Source organism: Squalius cephalus (genome assembly GCF_949319135.1).
Source record: "Squalius cephalus genome assembly, chromosome: 21".
NCBI lineage: Eukaryota > Metazoa > Chordata > Actinopteri > Cypriniformes > Leuciscidae > Squalius > Squalius cephalus.
The window spans coordinates 24,392,977-24,412,940 of NC_137142.1; the positions used below are offsets into that span (position 1 = coordinate 24,392,977).

The 19,964-nt window shown below is 38.4% G+C and overlaps 1 protein-coding gene across 2 annotated transcripts; it reads left to right on the forward strand.

Moving 5' to 3' along the window:
- The first annotated feature begins 902 nt into the window (after positions 1–902).
- On the forward strand, positions 903–18,736 carry LOC307148867 (rap1 GTPase-GDP dissociation stimulator 1). 2 transcript variants are annotated; one of them, XM_079854772.1, is made up of 14 exons: positions 903–1,417; positions 2,604–2,708; positions 4,181–4,303; positions 5,655–5,780; positions 6,505–6,633; positions 7,370–7,495; positions 7,672–7,815; positions 8,458–8,589; positions 8,698–8,832; positions 9,145–9,270; positions 10,638–10,777; positions 10,857–10,983; positions 16,107–16,235; positions 17,273–18,736. In XM_079854772.1, exons 1-14 carry the CDS (start codon positions 1,405–1,407, stop codon positions 17,398–17,400), a joined length of 1,683 nt encoding a protein of 560 aa, XP_079710898.1. In that variant the 5' UTR covers positions 903–1,404; the 3' UTR covers positions 17,401–18,736. The 2 variants fall into 2 exon arrangements, with proteins under 2 accessions (XP_079710898.1, XP_079710899.1); XM_079854773.1 differs by having other exon boundaries at positions 904–1,417; positions 6,426–6,633.
- Positions 18,737–19,964: the final 1,228 nt, after the last annotated feature.

Here is a 19,964-nt window from a genome sequence, read left to right on the forward strand (position 1 = left end):
TTTACATCATATCCATAAAAGAATTTAGATCAGCACAACTCATGGAATTACCAAAACAATGTTCCTCCTCAAGAAACTTGTAGTTTTTAAAAGTTAGCTTTAATACTAATCATTATAAGAATATGGAAGTTCACCACATAGGCTAATGATAACGACGCAGAGGAACAATGGGGAACTTCACCAAGTAGAACATGGTCCTGGATTAATATCCTTGTTGATCCTGGAACAATGTTTCAATCAACCAATCAGATTTGAGAGTTAATCTCAAGTTTAGGCTTACAACAAGGGTTAGGAGCTTCTACACCATTCTTAAGGCTAAATTGTGGGTAGGGTTAGGACTCTTTGGACAGAAATGTTTTTCTGGGATCAATAAAAGATCCAGGAACATGTCTTGGCAAAATCATGGTGACTGAGAGGAAGCATATCATTGATTGGAATCACAATTTTTTCAGCTGCTAAACGACTGACATCCGATCAGAATCCATCCAAATTTAAAGCACTCAAGCATTTAAAGCAGTAGACGACATAACTGTAGTGTGCTTATAATAAACATAACATTATCGTCCATTGGTGTGGACACATTGTTCTCTGTGTGAACATCATTTACCCTCCCTCACCCTTTCCTTTTTTTTTTTTTTTTTTTTTTTTTTTCCTTTTTTTTGCGTGGTTCTAGCTGCATTGCAGTCTCTGGCTGGTCCCCATCCACTTTCATTAGAAAGAAAAACAGCAGTTTGGACATTTTGCTTAGTGACCAGGGAAATTCATTTTTTTTGTGTGAACTGTCCCTTTAAATGAGTCCCCCCCACTGAGACAGCTCTAGTAATATCTTGATAAATAGCTGCCAGACCCCCTGGGCCACAGATCCCAGTGTTCAAATTTCACGTTTGCTCTGCAATAATACCCAAAGATGGAGGGGTAGAACTGCAGTGCAATGAGAATTGTGTGTTAGCCTCAGCGTCTTCCTCGGGCTAATTGTCAACTGATGAGCTTTGAGCAGCTTTAGGATTTAGAGTGTATTATGAGGAGGGAGGGAGGGAGAGGCAGCAAGAATACTGCCAGAGAGCCGAGGACCGGGGCGGGGAGGATTGCATCGGCGAGAGAGACACACACACTGAAATAATAGGGCATGTGAATTAGCCAAACTGGATGCAGCGTCACTGAGAGGCACCGAGTGAAAGTGAGGGAGCGAATGACAGCGAGGGACCGAAGGAATACGCATGTGTGATCAGCACAAACGGGAAGGGTGAGGAGCCGAGCAGAGGAGAGTCTAGGCTGCTTTACTGACTTCAGGCATTCTCAGGGCTGGAGCCTTCCATCCTGCCTTGAGGAGGGCTGTCTCTAACCACACGCCGGAGAGACACGCACGGAGGTTCAGAGACTGAGAGATTCAGAGGACCCGTGGTCATGGCAGACATAGGTGAGTGATTCAGATCTCTTCTCTGTAAATCCTATTTTGGTTATTCTGCAAGTTTTTTAACCAATATGAGGTTTAACTTTGAACACACACACTTTCTGCCTCTAAAGGTCACACTCTCTTAGGTTCGGAGAAGTCGAATTGTGATTAACCCTCCAGGTGAGACGAACCCCATTGTTTGAGAGGTGTATCCTCAGCGTGTGGGTGTTAAAATAAGGGCATGCTGGGAGCCAGAAACCCAGAGTTAATGAGATCCCCAGGGTATCCTCAACCCCGCCCAGCTCTCATACGCACTGCTGCTTTCCATCCCTGCCCTTTTTCACCTATAATGGAGAGGGCTGATATCGCAGAACATAAATATTGTGTCTATGAATGGATCACAGGGAGTTTGGGGAAGGGAAAGGTATGATAGACCTCCTCTGTGTCTATTTCCACTCTGCTTACCAGGGATTATCAGGGTGATTACTTACAGGAGAGATACAGAATCGTCTCTGTTTCTCTCTTTCTGGCCCAGTTTGCTCCCTGTGATCATCAAAGTGTGCAAATGCAAATAGTGTTCGACTTTTAATGTATTAGTGGTATAAGGCACACATACATGTATATACAAATGTTTATGGTGTGAAGAATGTCACAGCAGATTGAAATTAAATCACACTGACATGTTTCATGTTTGTCCACAGGCATCTTCATTCATTGATTCATTGCTGTGTATTTTATTTAAATAGTGTATCCATGCACATCATTTTGTAAAAATTTGATGTACAGTATGAAAATGTAATATGTATTTATGCTAAATAATTCATTTAGCTAAAATGACATTTAATTTTGAAGATACAGTTTATTATTATTATTACAAGTTAATGTAACAGTGTTATTAAATTATTAGTGTTTTTAAGTGAGCATTAAAGGTAATTTAAATGAAGCATGTCTGCATGCACAAATAAATAACCAATTACATAAAAATTCCTAATATCATTATACAGACATTTAGTTTACTTCATTATAATTTTGTATGATAATGTACATGGGAAATTCACCGAATGCATGGATAAAGTCAACTGTATCTATATAACTGAGATGGTTATGAATCATCATGAAAAATGTCTCAGAGACACTTAAATCTGCTTGTTATTTTGAAATGTTGTGCGGTAGGGATCGTGGTGTGGTGACACTCATGATTGTGTTTCAGAATCTCTCAGCGAGGCCCTGAAAGCCATCACTGTGAGCACAGAGCTGGTGGAGGAGGAGCTGAAGCCTCATCTGGATGTTCTGCTTACCCTCCTATTAGAGAAGAGTGAGTTTACACCAATGTGCTCATTAACTACTATTTATAAATCTCTGTGTATCTGTCAGCCCATCAATCCATAAATCCGTCTTTTCATCCATATCTGTATGTATATTTATTGCAACATCCAATCCTGGTGCCATGATCCATACAAGAGACTAAAAAGCCATGATCACATGTGAAAGTGATGTGTGTTTTTGCCAGATGCCCTGCTGAGTGAGGGCATCATTTAGCGTCACACTCATTACATACTCATCCTGCTGTGAGCTGCTATTTGCCTCTGCCTCCTTGAAGTAGTGTGTGTGTGTGTGTGTGTGTGTGTGTGTGTGTGTGTGTGTGTGTGTGTGTGCGCGTGTGTGTCTGTGAGTGTGTGGGAAGACAATCCAATGTAGGGGGCAGCAGAGGGTCAGCTTATCTTCCTGCTAGCAGATTTGGGGCACAAGTAGGAGACAAGTAATCCGCATTTACATTTGAGAGAGGGAGAGAGGGAAGGCGAAGGAGAGAAAGGGTTAATCTCATTAATCTTTCTCTTCTTTTCTTCACTTCACTCCCCATCTTCTCATTCTCACAAATTAGTTTGCACCAGCTGGCCCTTCTTGGCACATTCCTTGTGCTTTCGGATCGCAAATGCTAAAATGGAAAAATGGAAAAGCAGCCCCCGCAAAAGAACACAAAGTAGATGTTACCATAGCAGCTAGGCTTCCTCTGACAGCTTGACCTGCCACCGTGGCCCTTGTGTATATATATTTTTTGAGGAGAACATGCTTTAATGACAGATTTTCTCCTGTTAGCATCTCTATCTCTGGGGCAGATCCTTGTCAACTACTGTGAATTTGAACGGATTACTCAACCTTGCTGTCAGAGCATCTCTGGAGTGCACAGAACAAAACCTGAGGGAGGAGATAAAAGAAAAAGTGAAGCAACAGGATGAGCAATCAAGAAAAAAGGGTGGTTTGAAATTGATTTGACATCAGTAAAAAAATTGGGAAGCTTTGTTAAAATATTCAGTTGGTTTTATTCATTGGGGATGTCTGTCATGTTTGGTTGCAATAAAGGTGAGAAAGGATCTATTTGCAGCAGTATTGTATTTATTAAACAGAACTCGAAACGCTAAGAACACTACGGAACAAAACAACCGACTATGAACTGACTATGAACAGAAAGAAATACAGGGCTAAAATACACAGACCAAACTAATTAACCAAATGAACATCATGTGCAAAAGATGATTAAACAATGAATAACCAAGGTAACTAACAGAAACACAGGAAACTGAACTAAACACGTGCAAAACAAACCAAACACAGATAAACCCTGACAATATCCAGTCTACAAAAATGGAAAACACGCCTGTAAAGTATATGGCCTAAATAAACACGCGCGTATTTATTTATATCCCACTAACATATGTTTGTGTGTATTAGACATTATAGATATTACAAACATGCAAAGAAAATAATCAAATCTATTTCTATCCCCAGAGAAAGGAACAGCAGAGAAAATAGTGTCCAGTGGTGTTCTGCCCATTCTGGCTCAAGTCCTGAGGAAGAAGAGTCCCCTCACCTCTCAGGTCACCTTATTGGTGGCAGAGATGGCCAGAGAAGGTAAATGAGATTTATATTAGAGTCTGTTACTTGCATGGGTGTTGCATCAACTTCTGCTTTTTAGCCATCACATTCTTTGAAGCTTTTTATCCTTCATTTATTACTACTTTTCAAATGCCTTTTATTCATGGTAACACTTTAAAATAAGGTTTCGTTTGATAACGTTATTTGGCTACATTGGGTAACATGAACTAACGATAAACACTACTTCTACAGCATTTATTAATCTTAGTTCATTTTAATTTCTACATTTACTAATACATTATTAAAATCGAAAGTTGTATCTGTTAACATTAATGCACTAACATAAACAAACAATGAACATTTGTATTTTGTATTAACTAACACTAATAATGATTAATAAAAGCTGTAAAAATGTATTGCTTATAGTTAGTTAACTGTAACAAAGTAATAACTAATATTTACTAATGATATCTTATTGTAAAGTATTACCAATTTTATTATAGGTTTTACTTTTGTCATACATTAAAAACTATGATAATCTAAACAAAGTGTGAAATAAACATAAACCATTTCAATATTCATTGTGTGAAATGATTCATATCAATTAGGGATATATTTTTGTTTCTCAGTTGTGATGTCATTTACACCACAATGAATCTTTTTGACCCTAATATGTTTTTTTTAAATGTGAAGTCAGTGAATAGCTTAAGTTTAAATATACTATGAATATTGTTGACTCTGTGATGGATTACTTGTTATGTTCCTCATTTGTAAGTCGCTTGGATAAAAGTGTCTTCTAAATGAATAAATGTAAATGTTATATGTGAAGGAAACAAAAAGAAATCAAGGTGAATATTTTTACCTTTCACGTCACTGTGAACTGAATATTTTTATTGTGTTATTTCTCACAAAGCCACAATTTTGTCAAATTATGTAACGAGTATGAAAATATTGTTTAATTGTATTTAAGGTACATAAAATGCTAGCTATGAAATTAGCATTAGCAAGATAGAGAAGTCTGTCATTTTATTACAAAAAAGTTACAAATATAATTTACTTGTTAAATATCAATTACTGTCATTATAAGCATTTGAGTTCACATAGTTCCTGTAGATAAAACCTTGTATTTGTCCATCCATGTATGAACCAAATATCCCCGCAATGACAATAAAACTTATATAAACAGCTCAATAGATGGACTAAATAATGTCTGTTTTGGAACCTTTCTTTTTAATGCCAAAAGGTGTTTGTAATGGGTAAGATTAGGGAAATAATTTCCAACTCAGGTAATTATATTAAGCTTAATAGAATAAGAAGTTCAATAGAAAGCAATGTGAGGTTTCCACCATTATTTAAAACATGACGTTTGTGCATTTGTGTGTGTTAGCTACTGTGAGAGAGCGCTGTATTGAAGCAGGTCTGGTGACCGTATTAGTCCCGTTACTGAAAAGCACAGACCAGGACCAGCTGCTGCACACGGGCCGTGCAATTGGACGGATCTGCTTTGAAAATGGTGAGTAAAACTGTTCCTGGATGTTCTATGTTTGACAGTTTGAGGGTAGGGCTGCTTGAGCATTCATAGTGTTCGGTGCGTTCAGAGTGACAGAGAAGCTCCTTGACTTGATGTGTATCCAATTTGGTCCCACAGTTCCATTCAGCTTCTTTGCTTTGGTTCTAACAAAGTTTTCTTACCACATAGTTTCATTTGGAGTTTCGCCTGTAGTTCTCCTGATATTATGGTTCGGCGATCTGCGTCTGGTATAAATACGTGTAGTGTGGAGTGATTCTTTGATCCTTTCTAAGTCCTTGGATTGACTTTCTGTTTTGTCAACATCTCCTGGCCTAGTTTTCTCTGCCTTTGTGCTGACACGAAAGTTTCTTCTAAAGTACCAGCACTTCTGTCCAGGTCTATGTTGAATTTCATATTCTAAAGGCTGCTTGCTGTCCCTTTGGTTGTTTATGTAGTTTGTGATTAGTCAAAAAGTAGCTAGCTAAAAAGATGCTTTAGGTATAATGTATATTCTGCTCTTGTTTTGTTGAGGCTTGGTTTGCGACAACCTGTTCATGCAGAGCTTTCATTACGCACATTCATAATAAAATAAACCACCATTCATTCTCTGTGCTCTTCTCTCCATGATTATTCTCACATCTTCTATAGCTCTCAATGCCCATCCCTCTCTTGGCTGTCTGTCCCTGTGCGCCCACTCACCCATCCGCCCCATGTCTCTCTCTCTCAGCTGCTCAGCAGATGCAGCTGGTGGAGAATGGAGTAATCCCTAGGCTGGTGGCCATAATGCAGCAGTATCCCGAGAATGACCCGCTGGTAAATGTCTGCCTGCTGGCACTCTGCAACCTTGCTGATGTGGGTAAGACAAAAATAGAGAGCAGGAAAGCACTAAAATCATATATAATGAAAACACTGGCTGACTGGACATTGTAACACTTGGTAGGGATACACTGTTTTTTTTAAATTCGGGCAATACTGATTTTTTCTTTCTTCCCATAACCATTAGACTGCATGGCCTAAAATTCTGGGTGATTTATTTATTTATGTATTTATTTATTTAACCGATATATGATCAGTGTTGATATTCTGGGCTATCATTTTTTTATATTATATTATTTATTTATGTAATTATTTATAATTTTAATGTTATTATTATAATTATTTATCATTTTTATATGATCTATATTTTTTTTTTGCATAACCGATAAATGAACGATGTTTACATTCTATGTTATTTTGTTTGAATAAACTAAAAATAAATCTTTAAAAAACTAAAATACAAGTGAATTTAAGCATCACAATATAAAAATATACCGTATGTCCTAAAGTGTTATTACATTTATTTATATTTATTAACTTTATTAATATTAACTTAAGATTAACTTTAAGTAGGGCAAAGTTCATTTAAAAGTAAAAATAGGGAAAATGAGCATGCCAATATGCTACCAATATATCATGCATCCATAACACTGTTTTTATAGCCATCCCATTCTCAGTTACTCTTATTTACATAAATATTCAGGTATTTTTTCTCATAATATCTCTTGTATCTATACAAGATAGTGATTCATTCTGAGGTATGCCACTGTGTTCAGATGCTGCACGAGAGGCTCTGGCAGAAGTGGGTGTTGCGGAGGTTTTGACATATCAGTTGAAGCGGGCACCGGATGCTGAACGCCGGCATCTCATACTAGAGGTTCTTGGGTCACTGGGAGAGAGTGGTGAGACGAATATTTAAACCAGGTCTATACATGAACCTGGATTGTACAAAACATTAACTGTATTGAGTACTCATTGATTGCACCTCAGTCGCTGTGTCTAGAAGTGAACTGAAAATGTACTTGTGCGTGTCCTTGCAAATCCCTGTGTGACCACATGACATGTTCATGTCTCTTAGATGCTCTGAAGCTGCAGTTTGTGGAAGCAGGCGTGCCCGAGGCTCTCTCTGAAATGATTCGAACTCTTCAGGGTGGCTCTGACACACATGACCTCTGCAGCATCAAAGTGGCTTCCAACCTCATAGTGTCCCTTCTATTGGGAGGTATGGCTCTCCATTACTTCACCACTTGGGTTGTTATCATAAACTAAAATTGTTAAAATTTTGTTTGTTGGAATAAAGCTGAACTAAAAACTAGAACATTACAAATGTTAAAACAACATTACCAGAATTAAAATGAAACATAAACGAAAATCTAAAAATAAAAGCTCATTCAAAATATTAATAAAAAAACTATAATAGTATATAGATCAGGGGTTCTCAATCCTGGTCCTCGAGGGCCACTTTCCTGCAGAGTTTAGCTCCAACCTTGATCAAACTCACCTGCCTTTAGCTCTCTAGTAAACCTGAAGAGCTTAATTAGCTGGTTCAGGTGTGTTTGATTAGGGTTGGAGCTAAACTCTGCAGGAAAGTGGCCCTCGAGGACCAGGATTGAGAACCCCTGATATAGATAGTACTTACCACCACTAACTTCATTTCTCTTCACATTTTAGTTTTAATCCACTTGTAGACATTAGTTACACATCACCAGTAACAGAGTCTCATGAATATGTCAATAAATTTGCAAGAAGGGTACTGTTCGGTTTTATTTTATATTGCTTGCTTTATTAACCAAAATGGATGGATGAGAGATTCAGCATCCTTTATTTAGTGTAGGCCTTTTCTAGCATCTGTCTTCCATTACAGATGAATCAATGCAGAAGTGTTTCGGGGAAGGGACAGGGATGGTGTATCAGGATGTTCTCTCCTGGCTGCAGTCATCAAACACAGAGCTGCAGTTGTCAGGAGCTCTGGCCATTGCTAACTTTGCCAGAAATGGTGAGGAGATGAATATAGTTTTATTTAGAGAAGGTTTTGTCTGAATCACTCCAACTTTCTCAAGTATATCAGATTTATAAGAACAGTTTCCTCTTTTTTTGCTCTTAGACAGCAACTGTGTGAAGATGTTGGAATTAGGAGTTGTTCCTCATATTCTGGACCTGTTGGAGCAACATGTAGCAGAGGGAGATGTATCTGTGCAGCACGCTGGCCTCAGTGCACTTAGAAATCTCGCCATTCCAGGTTCTTCAGTTCTCTTCTTTTCCATATAATTCAATATCATCAAACTGCCTTCTTTTTTTCTGGCTGTTAACAGTATTTTCTGAATAAAGATATCCAAAACCCTTTGAACTACAGTAATTGAACCTGGCTTTATTTAATGCTTATTTACATATTCAAACAAAGTTTTGTTATAAACTTGTAATACAAAACAATTGGCATAATGTACAGTGATTAATCAACTGGGGAAGTATGTCTTGCCATAACCAGCTACCACAATCATTCTTAGTTTCAGCTTTGCTCTGTAGTCTTACTCTCTCTATTTCCCTGATGTAGCCTCCAATAAGGTGCGTATGTTGGAGGATGGAGTCACGGAAAGGATCAGGACCCTTCTGCGCTCTGACATGCCCCCAGTCCAGTTCAAACTGCTAGGCACTTTGCGCATGATGGTGGACGGCCAAGGTAACGGGTCAAGAAAAATAATATTTTGAGAACATTATTTAAGGGATATTTCACCGCTGGAAAGATGAATGTGTTTTTAAATTGGGTCATTTATGTAGTAGAAATGTGAAATTATTTTAGAACTTGGTGCCTTCTAGACTGAGAAAAGCCAGAAATAGTTTTTTGGCTAATGTGGATGAAAGACAACAACTCCCAGAATGCACTTGCTTTGCTGCCCTATGAGGCCACTCCCAAGCCACGCCTACCGGTTACAGAGGGCAGTATCGGAAGAAATTATACAACTAGGCTACTAGTTGACTCGAAACTAAAAAGATGCCGTTTTATCGTGAGATCCCACCCCCTATGGGCGGGTTGAAAACATGTGGAACTAGCTCCTACTACTGGCTGTAGTTTTTAGCCTCTGGCCAAAAAAGCCTCTGATGACGCAAAATGACAATTTTTGCGTCATCGGAGGGTTTTTTCCAGACACACAATACAGAAATCTCTCGTCTCAGGGGGACATGAGGGAGGGAAGCACGGTCATTCGAAAATTCTACCGGGTTTCTACTGATACAAAGCTTAATGCTAATCAGTGAAGTATCCCTTTAAAGACCATATATTTTTGAACAAACGTTCTATTAACATTACTGGAATAATGTTTGTTCAAAACACTGAGAGAACCTTGCTAGAACTTTAGACAAAGTTCTGAGAACGTTCCCTGTTAGTTGGGGTGCTAGCATCGCCAAAGTCATGGCTTTGATTCCTGGGTAATGCATGAACTGATAAAATATATTGAATGCAATGTCACTTTTTACTCTTTAAATTTAAAAAGTAATTTTAAAATTACTCTTAAATGCATACAATGAAAACACTGAATAAGTGTGACAGTCCTTTTGGTAGTAAAAAAGTACATTAATTTGGCCGTTGAAAAGGAGGACATGACAATAGACAGGTTGTAATTTTTAGACAAAAGATTTGTTAAACTATACAATTACCTGCCAAATGACTATAATGGCTGATGAATTAACATTTCTCCTTACAACTTTAAACTGTTGTTCAAATGTAGGGAACATAGAGGCTGTAATTTCCAGCCCTTCAGTAAAGTGTGTTATTTTAGAGGGAGCCCTTAGACACCTCAGCATGCAGACAATAGGGCTGCAAGGGCTTTGACGCACTAAATTATTGTCTGCACTCCAGTGATTATTTCCCTTGACAAAAGTGACCTGAGTAACTAAATACAGAGGTAAACAAACCTTAAAGTGCTGCCACAGTATCTCTTTGACATTTGTAATGTCTCATTAAATGTATCAACAGTTAAATAACAGTCAAATGTCTCATTAAATGTTTCCTCTCTTCATTTCTACTGTACTTTTTTTCCCATTTCGTAGAAGAAGCAGCTTCAGTTTTAGGGAAGGATACAGCTTTGTTAGCGCGAGTCATGGAGTGGTGCGAGGCTAAAGATCACGCCGGTGTCAGAGGCGAGGCCAATCGCCTTTTAGCAGCTCTCATAAGACACAGCCGAAACCCTGTGAGTTTTAGACACACACAATATGTGTAACTGCTGTCATTATGGCTGTCTAAAATATAACCCTCTCTTGTCTTTAAAGGAAGTCATCCAAACTGTCATTAAAGCAGATGGAGTCCAACATCTCATCTCAATGGCAACCAGTGAGCACGTCATCATGCAGAATGAGGCTTTAGTTGCTTTGGCCATTGCCTCTGCAATAGACATTGGTGAGACTATGGTTGTGTCCCATAAGACATGTTATACAATATACACTTTATACTATGCACTATTCATACTAGTGTATCAATTTTAAGAGGTTATTTGTGTCTAATAGCCCTTCTCCCTCCACTACTAAAGGAAAGCTGCGACAGTTGAGTGCATGAAGTGTCCAACCATCCACACTTATACTGAAATATAAAAATCGTTCTAAAAGAGTCCAGTGATATTATTATAGTTGTGGTTTGGGCTTTGCTATTCTTTTAAATTTAGAATGATTTTTAAAACTTCATCTTTATCTTTATAGTTATCAACCTAATGTGTGAACAGGTCTTGCCAGTCTTTAGGCCATTTCACTCTGCACCGACAGACTGCAACATAACAACATTGTGCAACATGATCCGACAAAACCTGATAAAGTGTGTTACCCCTTTTGGTGTCTGTTGGCTTTGATCTCCACTTGTTTTTACCTATTGAACATGTTGAATTGCCTTTTGTCGGGTTGTGGGATGTCTGAGAAGTGATGTACTGTAATTATTGCCATTGTCTACGTTGGTCGGCATCTGTCTGTGCAGTGTGAATTGGCCTTTGTGCTTGTATGTTGGTCACTGAACTCTTTGAATTATGTAGTGCCCTCATACATGGTGCTGGGAAAGTTACTTCCAAAATGTAATACATTTTATATATATATATATATATACTCACCTAAAGGATTATTAGGAACACCATACTAATACTGTGTTTGACCCCCTTTCGCCTTCAGAACTGCCTTAATTCTATGTGGCATTGATTCAACAAGGTGCTGAAAGCATTCTTTAGAAATGTTGGCCCATATTGATAGGATAGCATCATGCAGTTGATGGAGATTTGTGGGATGCACATCCAGGGCACGAAGCTCCCGTTCCACCACATCCCAAAGATGCTCTATTGGGTTGAGATCTGGTGACTGTGGGGGCCATTTTAGTACAGTGAACTCATTGTCATGTTCAAGAAACCAATTTGAAATGATTCAAGCTTTGTGACATGGTGCATTATCCTGCTGGAAGTAGCCATCAGAGGATGGGTACATGGTGGTCATAAAGGGATGGACATGGTCAGAAACAATGCTCAGGTAGGCCGTGGCATTTAAACGATGCCCAATTGGCACTAAGGGGCCTAAAGTGTGCCAAGAAAACATCCCCCACACCATTACACCACCACCACCAGCCTGCACAGTGGTAACAAGGCATGATGGATCCATGTTCTCATTCTGTTTATGCCAAATTCTGACTCTACCATCTGAATGTCTCAACAGAAATCGAGACTCATCAGACCAGGCAACATTTTTCCAGTCTTCAACTGTCCAATTTTGGTGAGCTCGTGCAAATTGTAGCCTCTTTTTCCTATTTGTAGTGGAGATGAGTGGTACCCGTTGGGGTCTTCTGCTGTTGTAGCCCATCCGCCTCAAGGTTGTGCGTGTTGTGGCTTCACAAATGCTTTGCTGCATACCTTGGTTGTAACGAGTGGTTATTTCAGTCAAAGTTGCTCTTCTATCAGCTTGAATCAGTCGGCCCATTCTCCTCTGACCTCTAGCATCAACAAGGCATTTTCGCCCACAGGACTGCCACATACTGGATGTTTTTCCCTTTTCACACCATTCTTTGTAAACCCTAGAAATGGTTGTGCATGAAAATCCCAGTAACTGAGCAGATTGTGAAATACTCAGACCAGCCCGTCTGGCACCAACAACCATGCCACGCTCAAAATTGCTTAAATCACCTTTCTTTCCCATTCTGACATTCAGTTTGGAGTTCAGGAGATTGTCTTGACCAGGACCACACCCCTAAATGCATTGAAGCAACTGGCATGTGATTGGTTGATTAGATAATTGCATTAATGAAAAATTGAACAGGTGTTCCTAATAATCCTTTAGGTGAGTGTATATACTAGTTACTATCATTTGAAAGTAATTAGTTACATTACAATTTTACAGTCTCTGAATTGTAATGCATTACACTACTTTTGCGTGGCTTTTAAGTTACCTTCACCAAAATAACCACAGAAATATGACTAGGCATTCCCAAATGCTAAAATGTAGTTTATTGCTGCTCATTATACATCCAGTGGAGGGCAATGTGATCTAGTATAATGATTGTGTACTGCCCTACAAAGGCAAAAGACCTTAAGTCGCTAGAGTGTGGAACTGAGAAAAATGACTTTAAAGATTTTTAGTTGTCCCGCCAAATTAATTATAGGTAGGACACTGGAAATCTGGCAAATAGATGTTTAAGTAATGGAAATTATATACATAAAAAAATTTTGAGCTCAAACTTGACTTTTGACCACTATTTTAAAGTTACTGTACTCTGCCTTTGTATTGTCAGCAAAAAGTGAGAAGTCATGCCAAGGCAAAAGGCAGTAACTTCCACATTATCAATATTTAGTTGCTGATCACCATTAACAAAATCATTATAGTAACACCTATAAAATCTAGTGATCATGGCATTTATTTTGTATGATTTACAATTATTTATAGCCATCTACTTATTGCTATCCTGTGCTTTGGTTGCATTCTGATGGCATTATTAATACATTTGACATGACAAAATACCTCCATAGATATATTAGTCCAGCATTGACTCGACCGCGTGTAGGGCGGGGCTGAAGGCGAAGTTTTGGCACTCTGCCAGCTAGTTTGCGAGCTTTAATTCTTGGTTGTATTCATCTGATACGGCAATGTGTAACGTTTTTCTGTCAACTCTGCATAATCCTTCGCGATCGATATCGCACGTTTGTTGATGGAGCGGGTTCAGACCATACTAAATGTTCTGACCGCAATTGTGCAGGACAAAGCTCTGAGGACATCAGAAGTTAGAGGGACTGATGGCAGCTGTACAAAGTACACAGGCTACACCGTAATTTTAATTTGAATGGACATTAAAACAAAGGCAGATAACCGTACAATCTGGTAGGTAGCATTATTTGATTGAACACCGGCACCGTAACTTCATATTGACGCGCGGCTGAACAAAGGCAGAGCACCGTAACTCGTAATTTGAGCGTTCCAAAACAAAGCCAAAGAGCGGTAACTGATGTTACGGTGTTCTGCCTTGGTTTCTCATGGGCTTTTGGAAGTTACTGTTAAGACAAATCATTATTTTCTCGAAAAAACAACGGAATTGATTCAAGATACTTATCCACATGATAAAGGAGGTCTTGAATGTGCCAAAAATATAAATAACTCATTTTCGACCAAAAACGAAGTTACGGTCTTTTGCCTTTGCACGGCAGTGTAGGCCACAAGCCTACTAACTACATAGGGCCAGATTTACTAACAGCTTGCGCCAGCGCAAACCCTCTTTTGGCCTTAAAAAGCTACTGTCAGGATTTACTTAAGACACGCAGTAAATAATCTGCGCTGAAAAGGCATGGACATAGTTATTTTTGCAGCTGACATTAATGCATATGCATTTGTTGGAGAGTATTTAAAGTCCTCCTGTAGTCAATAATATTATCCCTTAAAACTCATCTTTGATCTCCAAAAGGACATATTTAAAAAAAAAAATCCTTGAAAAAACATGCCTTAAAATTGCTTGAATGTAACTCTACACCACAGGTGTCAAACTCAGTTCCTGGAGGGCCACAGCCCTACACAGTTTTGTTCCAACCCTGCTTCAACACACACACACCTGCAGTTTTCAAATAAGCCTGAAGGACTTGATTAGCTGATCAGGTGTGTTTAATTAGGGTTGAAGCTAAACTCTGCAGGGCTGTGGCCCTCCAGGAACTGAGTTTGACACCCCTGCTCTACACCCTTGCCTCATTTACTATACGCGGTTCTATAAATATGCACTTTAGCCCCGCCTCCACTCACTCACACCAGCTCAGAGATTCACTCGTTGATGATCACACGTTGACATGATTGGTTACAAGGTAGTTTGTGACGACGGTTTGAGACTGTCTTTGGTTCACTGCAGTTTTAAGGGGAAAATACTCGGCAATGGTGTTGTTAAAACAACATTAAAAGCTTGATTTTCACCACACTTAAACTAAGGTTTAAGCTAGTCAATTTACTGGTATTTGCCCCTTTATTTACCATACAAAAAATGCATGTCTTAAATCAGACACTAATTTGCGCTGCTCTTGGTAGATTGCGTTGGTCATTATGGAAATGATACGGTTGCTTCTGTGTTCTTGAATTTGCACGTCGTCAGTAGATCACGCACTAAACTTTCCACTCCAATCTGCACTTTTTTAGAATTGCGCTCTCACACTAATTTACCCTGTTTAGTGAATCTGGCCCATAATGTAATAGGCACAGTGAAGGCTTATGGCACAATAAGTAACAACCACTGTAAGAATCACAAAAGTAGACAAGCAATCAAAGTCTGGTAAATTATACCAAACACAATAGAGCTAGAGCCCACTATAATGCAACCTATAGCCTAATGACATGGCAAGACGCACAACCTCCTTTTCTTTTCATTTCTATTCTTTTCTTTTCTTTCAAGTTAACAGCACAAACCTGGCATGCATATGTTCCACAACAAGTCTCTTCACTCAGGGTTCAAGTAGCATGACAGACTGAGAGAAAATGAATTTCTGTTGCTTTGTCTCGCCCCATGCTCTCGTCCGCCACATTCTTTCTCTTCTCCGACCCTGCAGCTCTCTCGGTTAGCTTAGTGTTAGCGTGGTACTGGTCCAGGTGTTTCTTCAAGTTACTTTCTCGATGTAGAGAGTTCCATTGATGTCGCATATATATTGCACTTGACTATTATGTTCTTGTTCTTTTCTCTGACTAACTAAAAAATAATGGGAGTATGTCCATCTCACAAATGTAGAATCTGTCTCTGCAGTCATCTCAACCATCGAATTCAATTTTTTTCTCTGGTGCTGGAATGTCTCGCAGTGTTGGTAAATTCTTAAAAAAAAAAAAACACTTAATTTTGGGTAAAAATGCGTTGTTGTAAAGTACGTTACTAAGATTGTAAACGGTATTATATTATCAAAATGTTATTAGTAATGCGTTATATTACTGCGTTTCAGCAAAAAGTTATTTATTACTGTAATGGCATTACTTTTGTAATGCGTTACTCCTGCTCATACATCCCATCTCTAATCTTGGTATATGCGTTCCACTTTCTCTTCTGTGCAGAGGCAGTCCAAGAACCATTTCTGGATGCAGATCTCCTTCCCACCTTGCAGAAGATGCTAGATGACCCTGTTGTGGCTGTGGAGGTCAAATTCAGTGCTTTAGGCCTCATTTGCAGCCTAGCCAACTCCAGTCAGTACCGCAAAATGAACACACTATGGAAAGGGCAAATATTGATGGATGGATGGAAATTTTTCTTGCATGACAATATACTCATTCACAATCATTACCCATAAATCCCCAAACCCTGACAATCACCAGTCAACAATACAATACAGTACAATCAACAATACAATCTCATAGAAACAACATGACAAAGAGACACATAAGAGACAAAGAGCTATTATTAGTGTCATTTGATATCAGTTTCAATACAGCTTGATGTTAAAAAGAATGCTTTAGTCTGACTTGAAAATATCTCAGAAACTTATACTGCCGATAGATGGTAAGAATACAAATTCATTATGCAGTACATGATTTTGTTCCAAGACAATATTATTAACTAACCTCAGGGTTGCCAGGTCTGTGCAATAAAATGAACCAAATGGCCAATCAAAAGTTGCCCAAAAATAACCCAAATGCGATTTTCTCTGTCAGGCGGATGAATTTGCCACTGAATTTGTATATATGGGGATGGAAATCAACCCACAGAAAAATGTTACACATAGCAACAACTTAAAAGTAGCCCAATTCCACTGGAAAACCGCAGACTTGGCAACACTGGCCAGCCTTAAGAAGTTTATAATAGGATAATTAATATACTTTTTCGAAAGGGTGACCTGTAATAATAGAGCAAAGTTTTAACTGATTCAACAGCTTTGTTTTTAAACTAACAGACGGGCTGATACCTGATACCATATGGAATTACAATACTGTAAGACACTCATAATCACAGACATAATAAAATAATAAAATAATCTGTTTTCTCGCTCCAAAAGACCTGAGACGGCTCCACACATATTCTCCACATTGTCTTTTTACATATACTGTCTATATGGTCCTTCCAAGATACCTTGTTATCTCTCATTACTCTTAGGTGTGTCTACCTAACTGATGTTTTCATTGGGATAACAACAGGCATATACAATATAGAAAGCCCTCGTTTTGAACTAAACTATATCTTTCTATTTACTTCTTCTCATCATTTGCCTTCTCTTTCTCTCTTACAGGCATGTTAAGGGAGCAGATAACATCTCTAAACCTGAGGGATACCCTGTCCAAACTGTCCACTCACACCAGCACAAAGCTGGCTAAGCAGGCCGACACGGTGATGGCTGTTCTTTCTGAAACTGCCTAGGCTAACACGTCTTGCATAGTCATCCTTGTGGGGATTGTTTCAGACAGTTCATCCCCATAAGGACAGTAAAACAAAAAAAGTTACTCCCGTCTAGCTTGGCATATAGTCAGACCAAAGCAATATAAGTTTACCCCAGCCACTTTGGAGAAAGGTGGTGCGATTTAATCATCTAAAGTAGGAAGAAGTCAATTTGTCCATGATTTATGTCATTTGTTGTCAGCTATCCCAGGGACAGGAACACTTGGGAGACAGACTATCCATCAGACATCAGTAATGAACCTTCTGCCCTACTAAACAAGAAACAGAAACAACTCTTTAAATTTATGAGGAGTGTTCAGTGGAAAATAACTACATACAAACATGCAATTATATTCGCCATGGACTTCCATTGTAAGATCACTAGATCTAGCAAAGCAGCTGTATCTATTTATGAGCTTGCTGTCTGTCCATGGAAATGAATTAATAACAAACATATAATTTTATGTTGCATACCAATGTACTAAACTGCTGTTTATATGAGTAGTGTTATACTTGTCTTGTGTGGTTTCTTCTATCAGAGTATGTTAACACAGCTGATTTATATTTCATCAAGTTATAAAATGTGGAATGAAAAAAAATGGTTAGAAAATAGTATGTCTCGGGTTGTAATGTCTATTTTCATATCATAGCTGGCCTTACTATTTAAGTTTTCTTGTGTAGGGCTTTTTAATGCAGATTCTTTGATCATGTTGATCATTTATTTCTAGCTAGCCATGAGCACAAAACTGAATCTCCATATCATGAAAGCAATAGCCAGAAACATATCAAGAACAGTTCTTGAGCTTCCCAAGTCTAAATAAAAAGCAATCGTCATTGATACCTCTAGCAGTGTTGTGTAAATGCTGTTGTGTAAATGCTGTTGTGTTTGCATCTTTGTATCCATGTCTTAAAAACTCGCTGTTTCGGTCAAGGTCAGACGATCAACAAAACAGAACAATCTTAGTGACATCTGTGTCAGAGGAAGAAATGTTTTGAACTGTGTCTATGAGTGTGCGGCCTGTATATTTCCCGGAAACAAATGGCCTGAGGGCAACGTCAGACTTTTCAGATTTAACAAGCTGAATATGTGACGTGGCCAAGAGGGCTTCATGCAGCACTGAAGATCACAAATATATAGCACAATGTCCATCCGTCCTTCATAGCTGCTGCGCTAATGGGTGTTGATTACCTTTTTAAATAAATAGACTATTTTTGTGTGTAAAGTGTACGGTTTACCAGAACAGCTTGCTTCTGGCAATAAAGTGGAAATACAGCAGATAATGCCTGGTTTTATTTATATAATGATCTTTAGACAGTAAACAACCATGATTATTAATACATACATATATATATATATATATATATATATATATATATATATATATATATATATATATATATATATATATATGAAAGGATGATGTTTAAAAATAAAAATGCAGTCACTCTCTATTCTTGTCACTGTCTTGTTTGTAAACCACTTATGAACACCGTCATTAAAGGCCCCCAAATCAGAAGTCTTCGACATGACCACTAGATGGAGATAATTGAAACACTAGTTTGACCAGACGGCATGCTTTCGTTGCAGATTTCAGTGAGTTTGTCTGTACAGCTCTTTCAATGGCCTTAGGGAGCAAATCTTCAGCTGAGAAACCAGTTCAGTACGTATCTGTTTGCTCTCTAATTTCATGGCAATTACTATCTACAATCTGATTAATTGTCATTCATGGTAACCTATTATTTTAATTAACTTGTGTAATGAAGTCAGAATAGCTACCAATTACTGTGTTTTTATTTTTTCCCTTTGTTGAAGCTCTGTTTGATGGATATATTATCTGTGTAACGAACATTCTGACAGTTTACTCTGGTAAGGCCAGGCTGTTGATTCATGTGACAAAGGATTATGACTGCTGAGGGAACCACTATCTTTGAGGTTTTGTGTACATGTTTGCATTAAACAAACGATGGGCATGTTTTGCAGGAGCTGTGCCGAGTGAAACATATGGGTAGTCTCTGCAGGTGATTGGTACAACAGGCCACATGCCCAGAGCTCATCCACTCTCATCTGTCCACATTACACAAGCCACGGCACCCAGCCGAGCCTAATCAGTGTGTTCCTCCATCATCCACTGAGTGGACCTCCACCTCCTATAACAGCAATAGCTCAATAACCTCACTAGGAGGAAATCACAGGTGAGTCATTCCTGTTATCCAGTACATTTTCATATAGCCATCATACACTTTAATATATTTGACCTCACAACTGCTGAGGATGGAAATCTGATTTGATCAGAACAAGAGAATGCCCAAAGTAAATACAGTGCCATTTTAATAAACATTTAAACCCAACCAGCCGAGTATTCATGTTAAAATACATTCCACAATTGCAATACTTAACATACATACTTTTTTATTTCCTCATTATTTTCCATTCAATTGGCACACCGTTTGTTTTACTAAATAATAGAGTTTACAAACCTTTTTTTATAAACCTTTTATGCTTTAAATTGCAACGCAGGTATATTCCTGTTTTAAAATGTACAGAA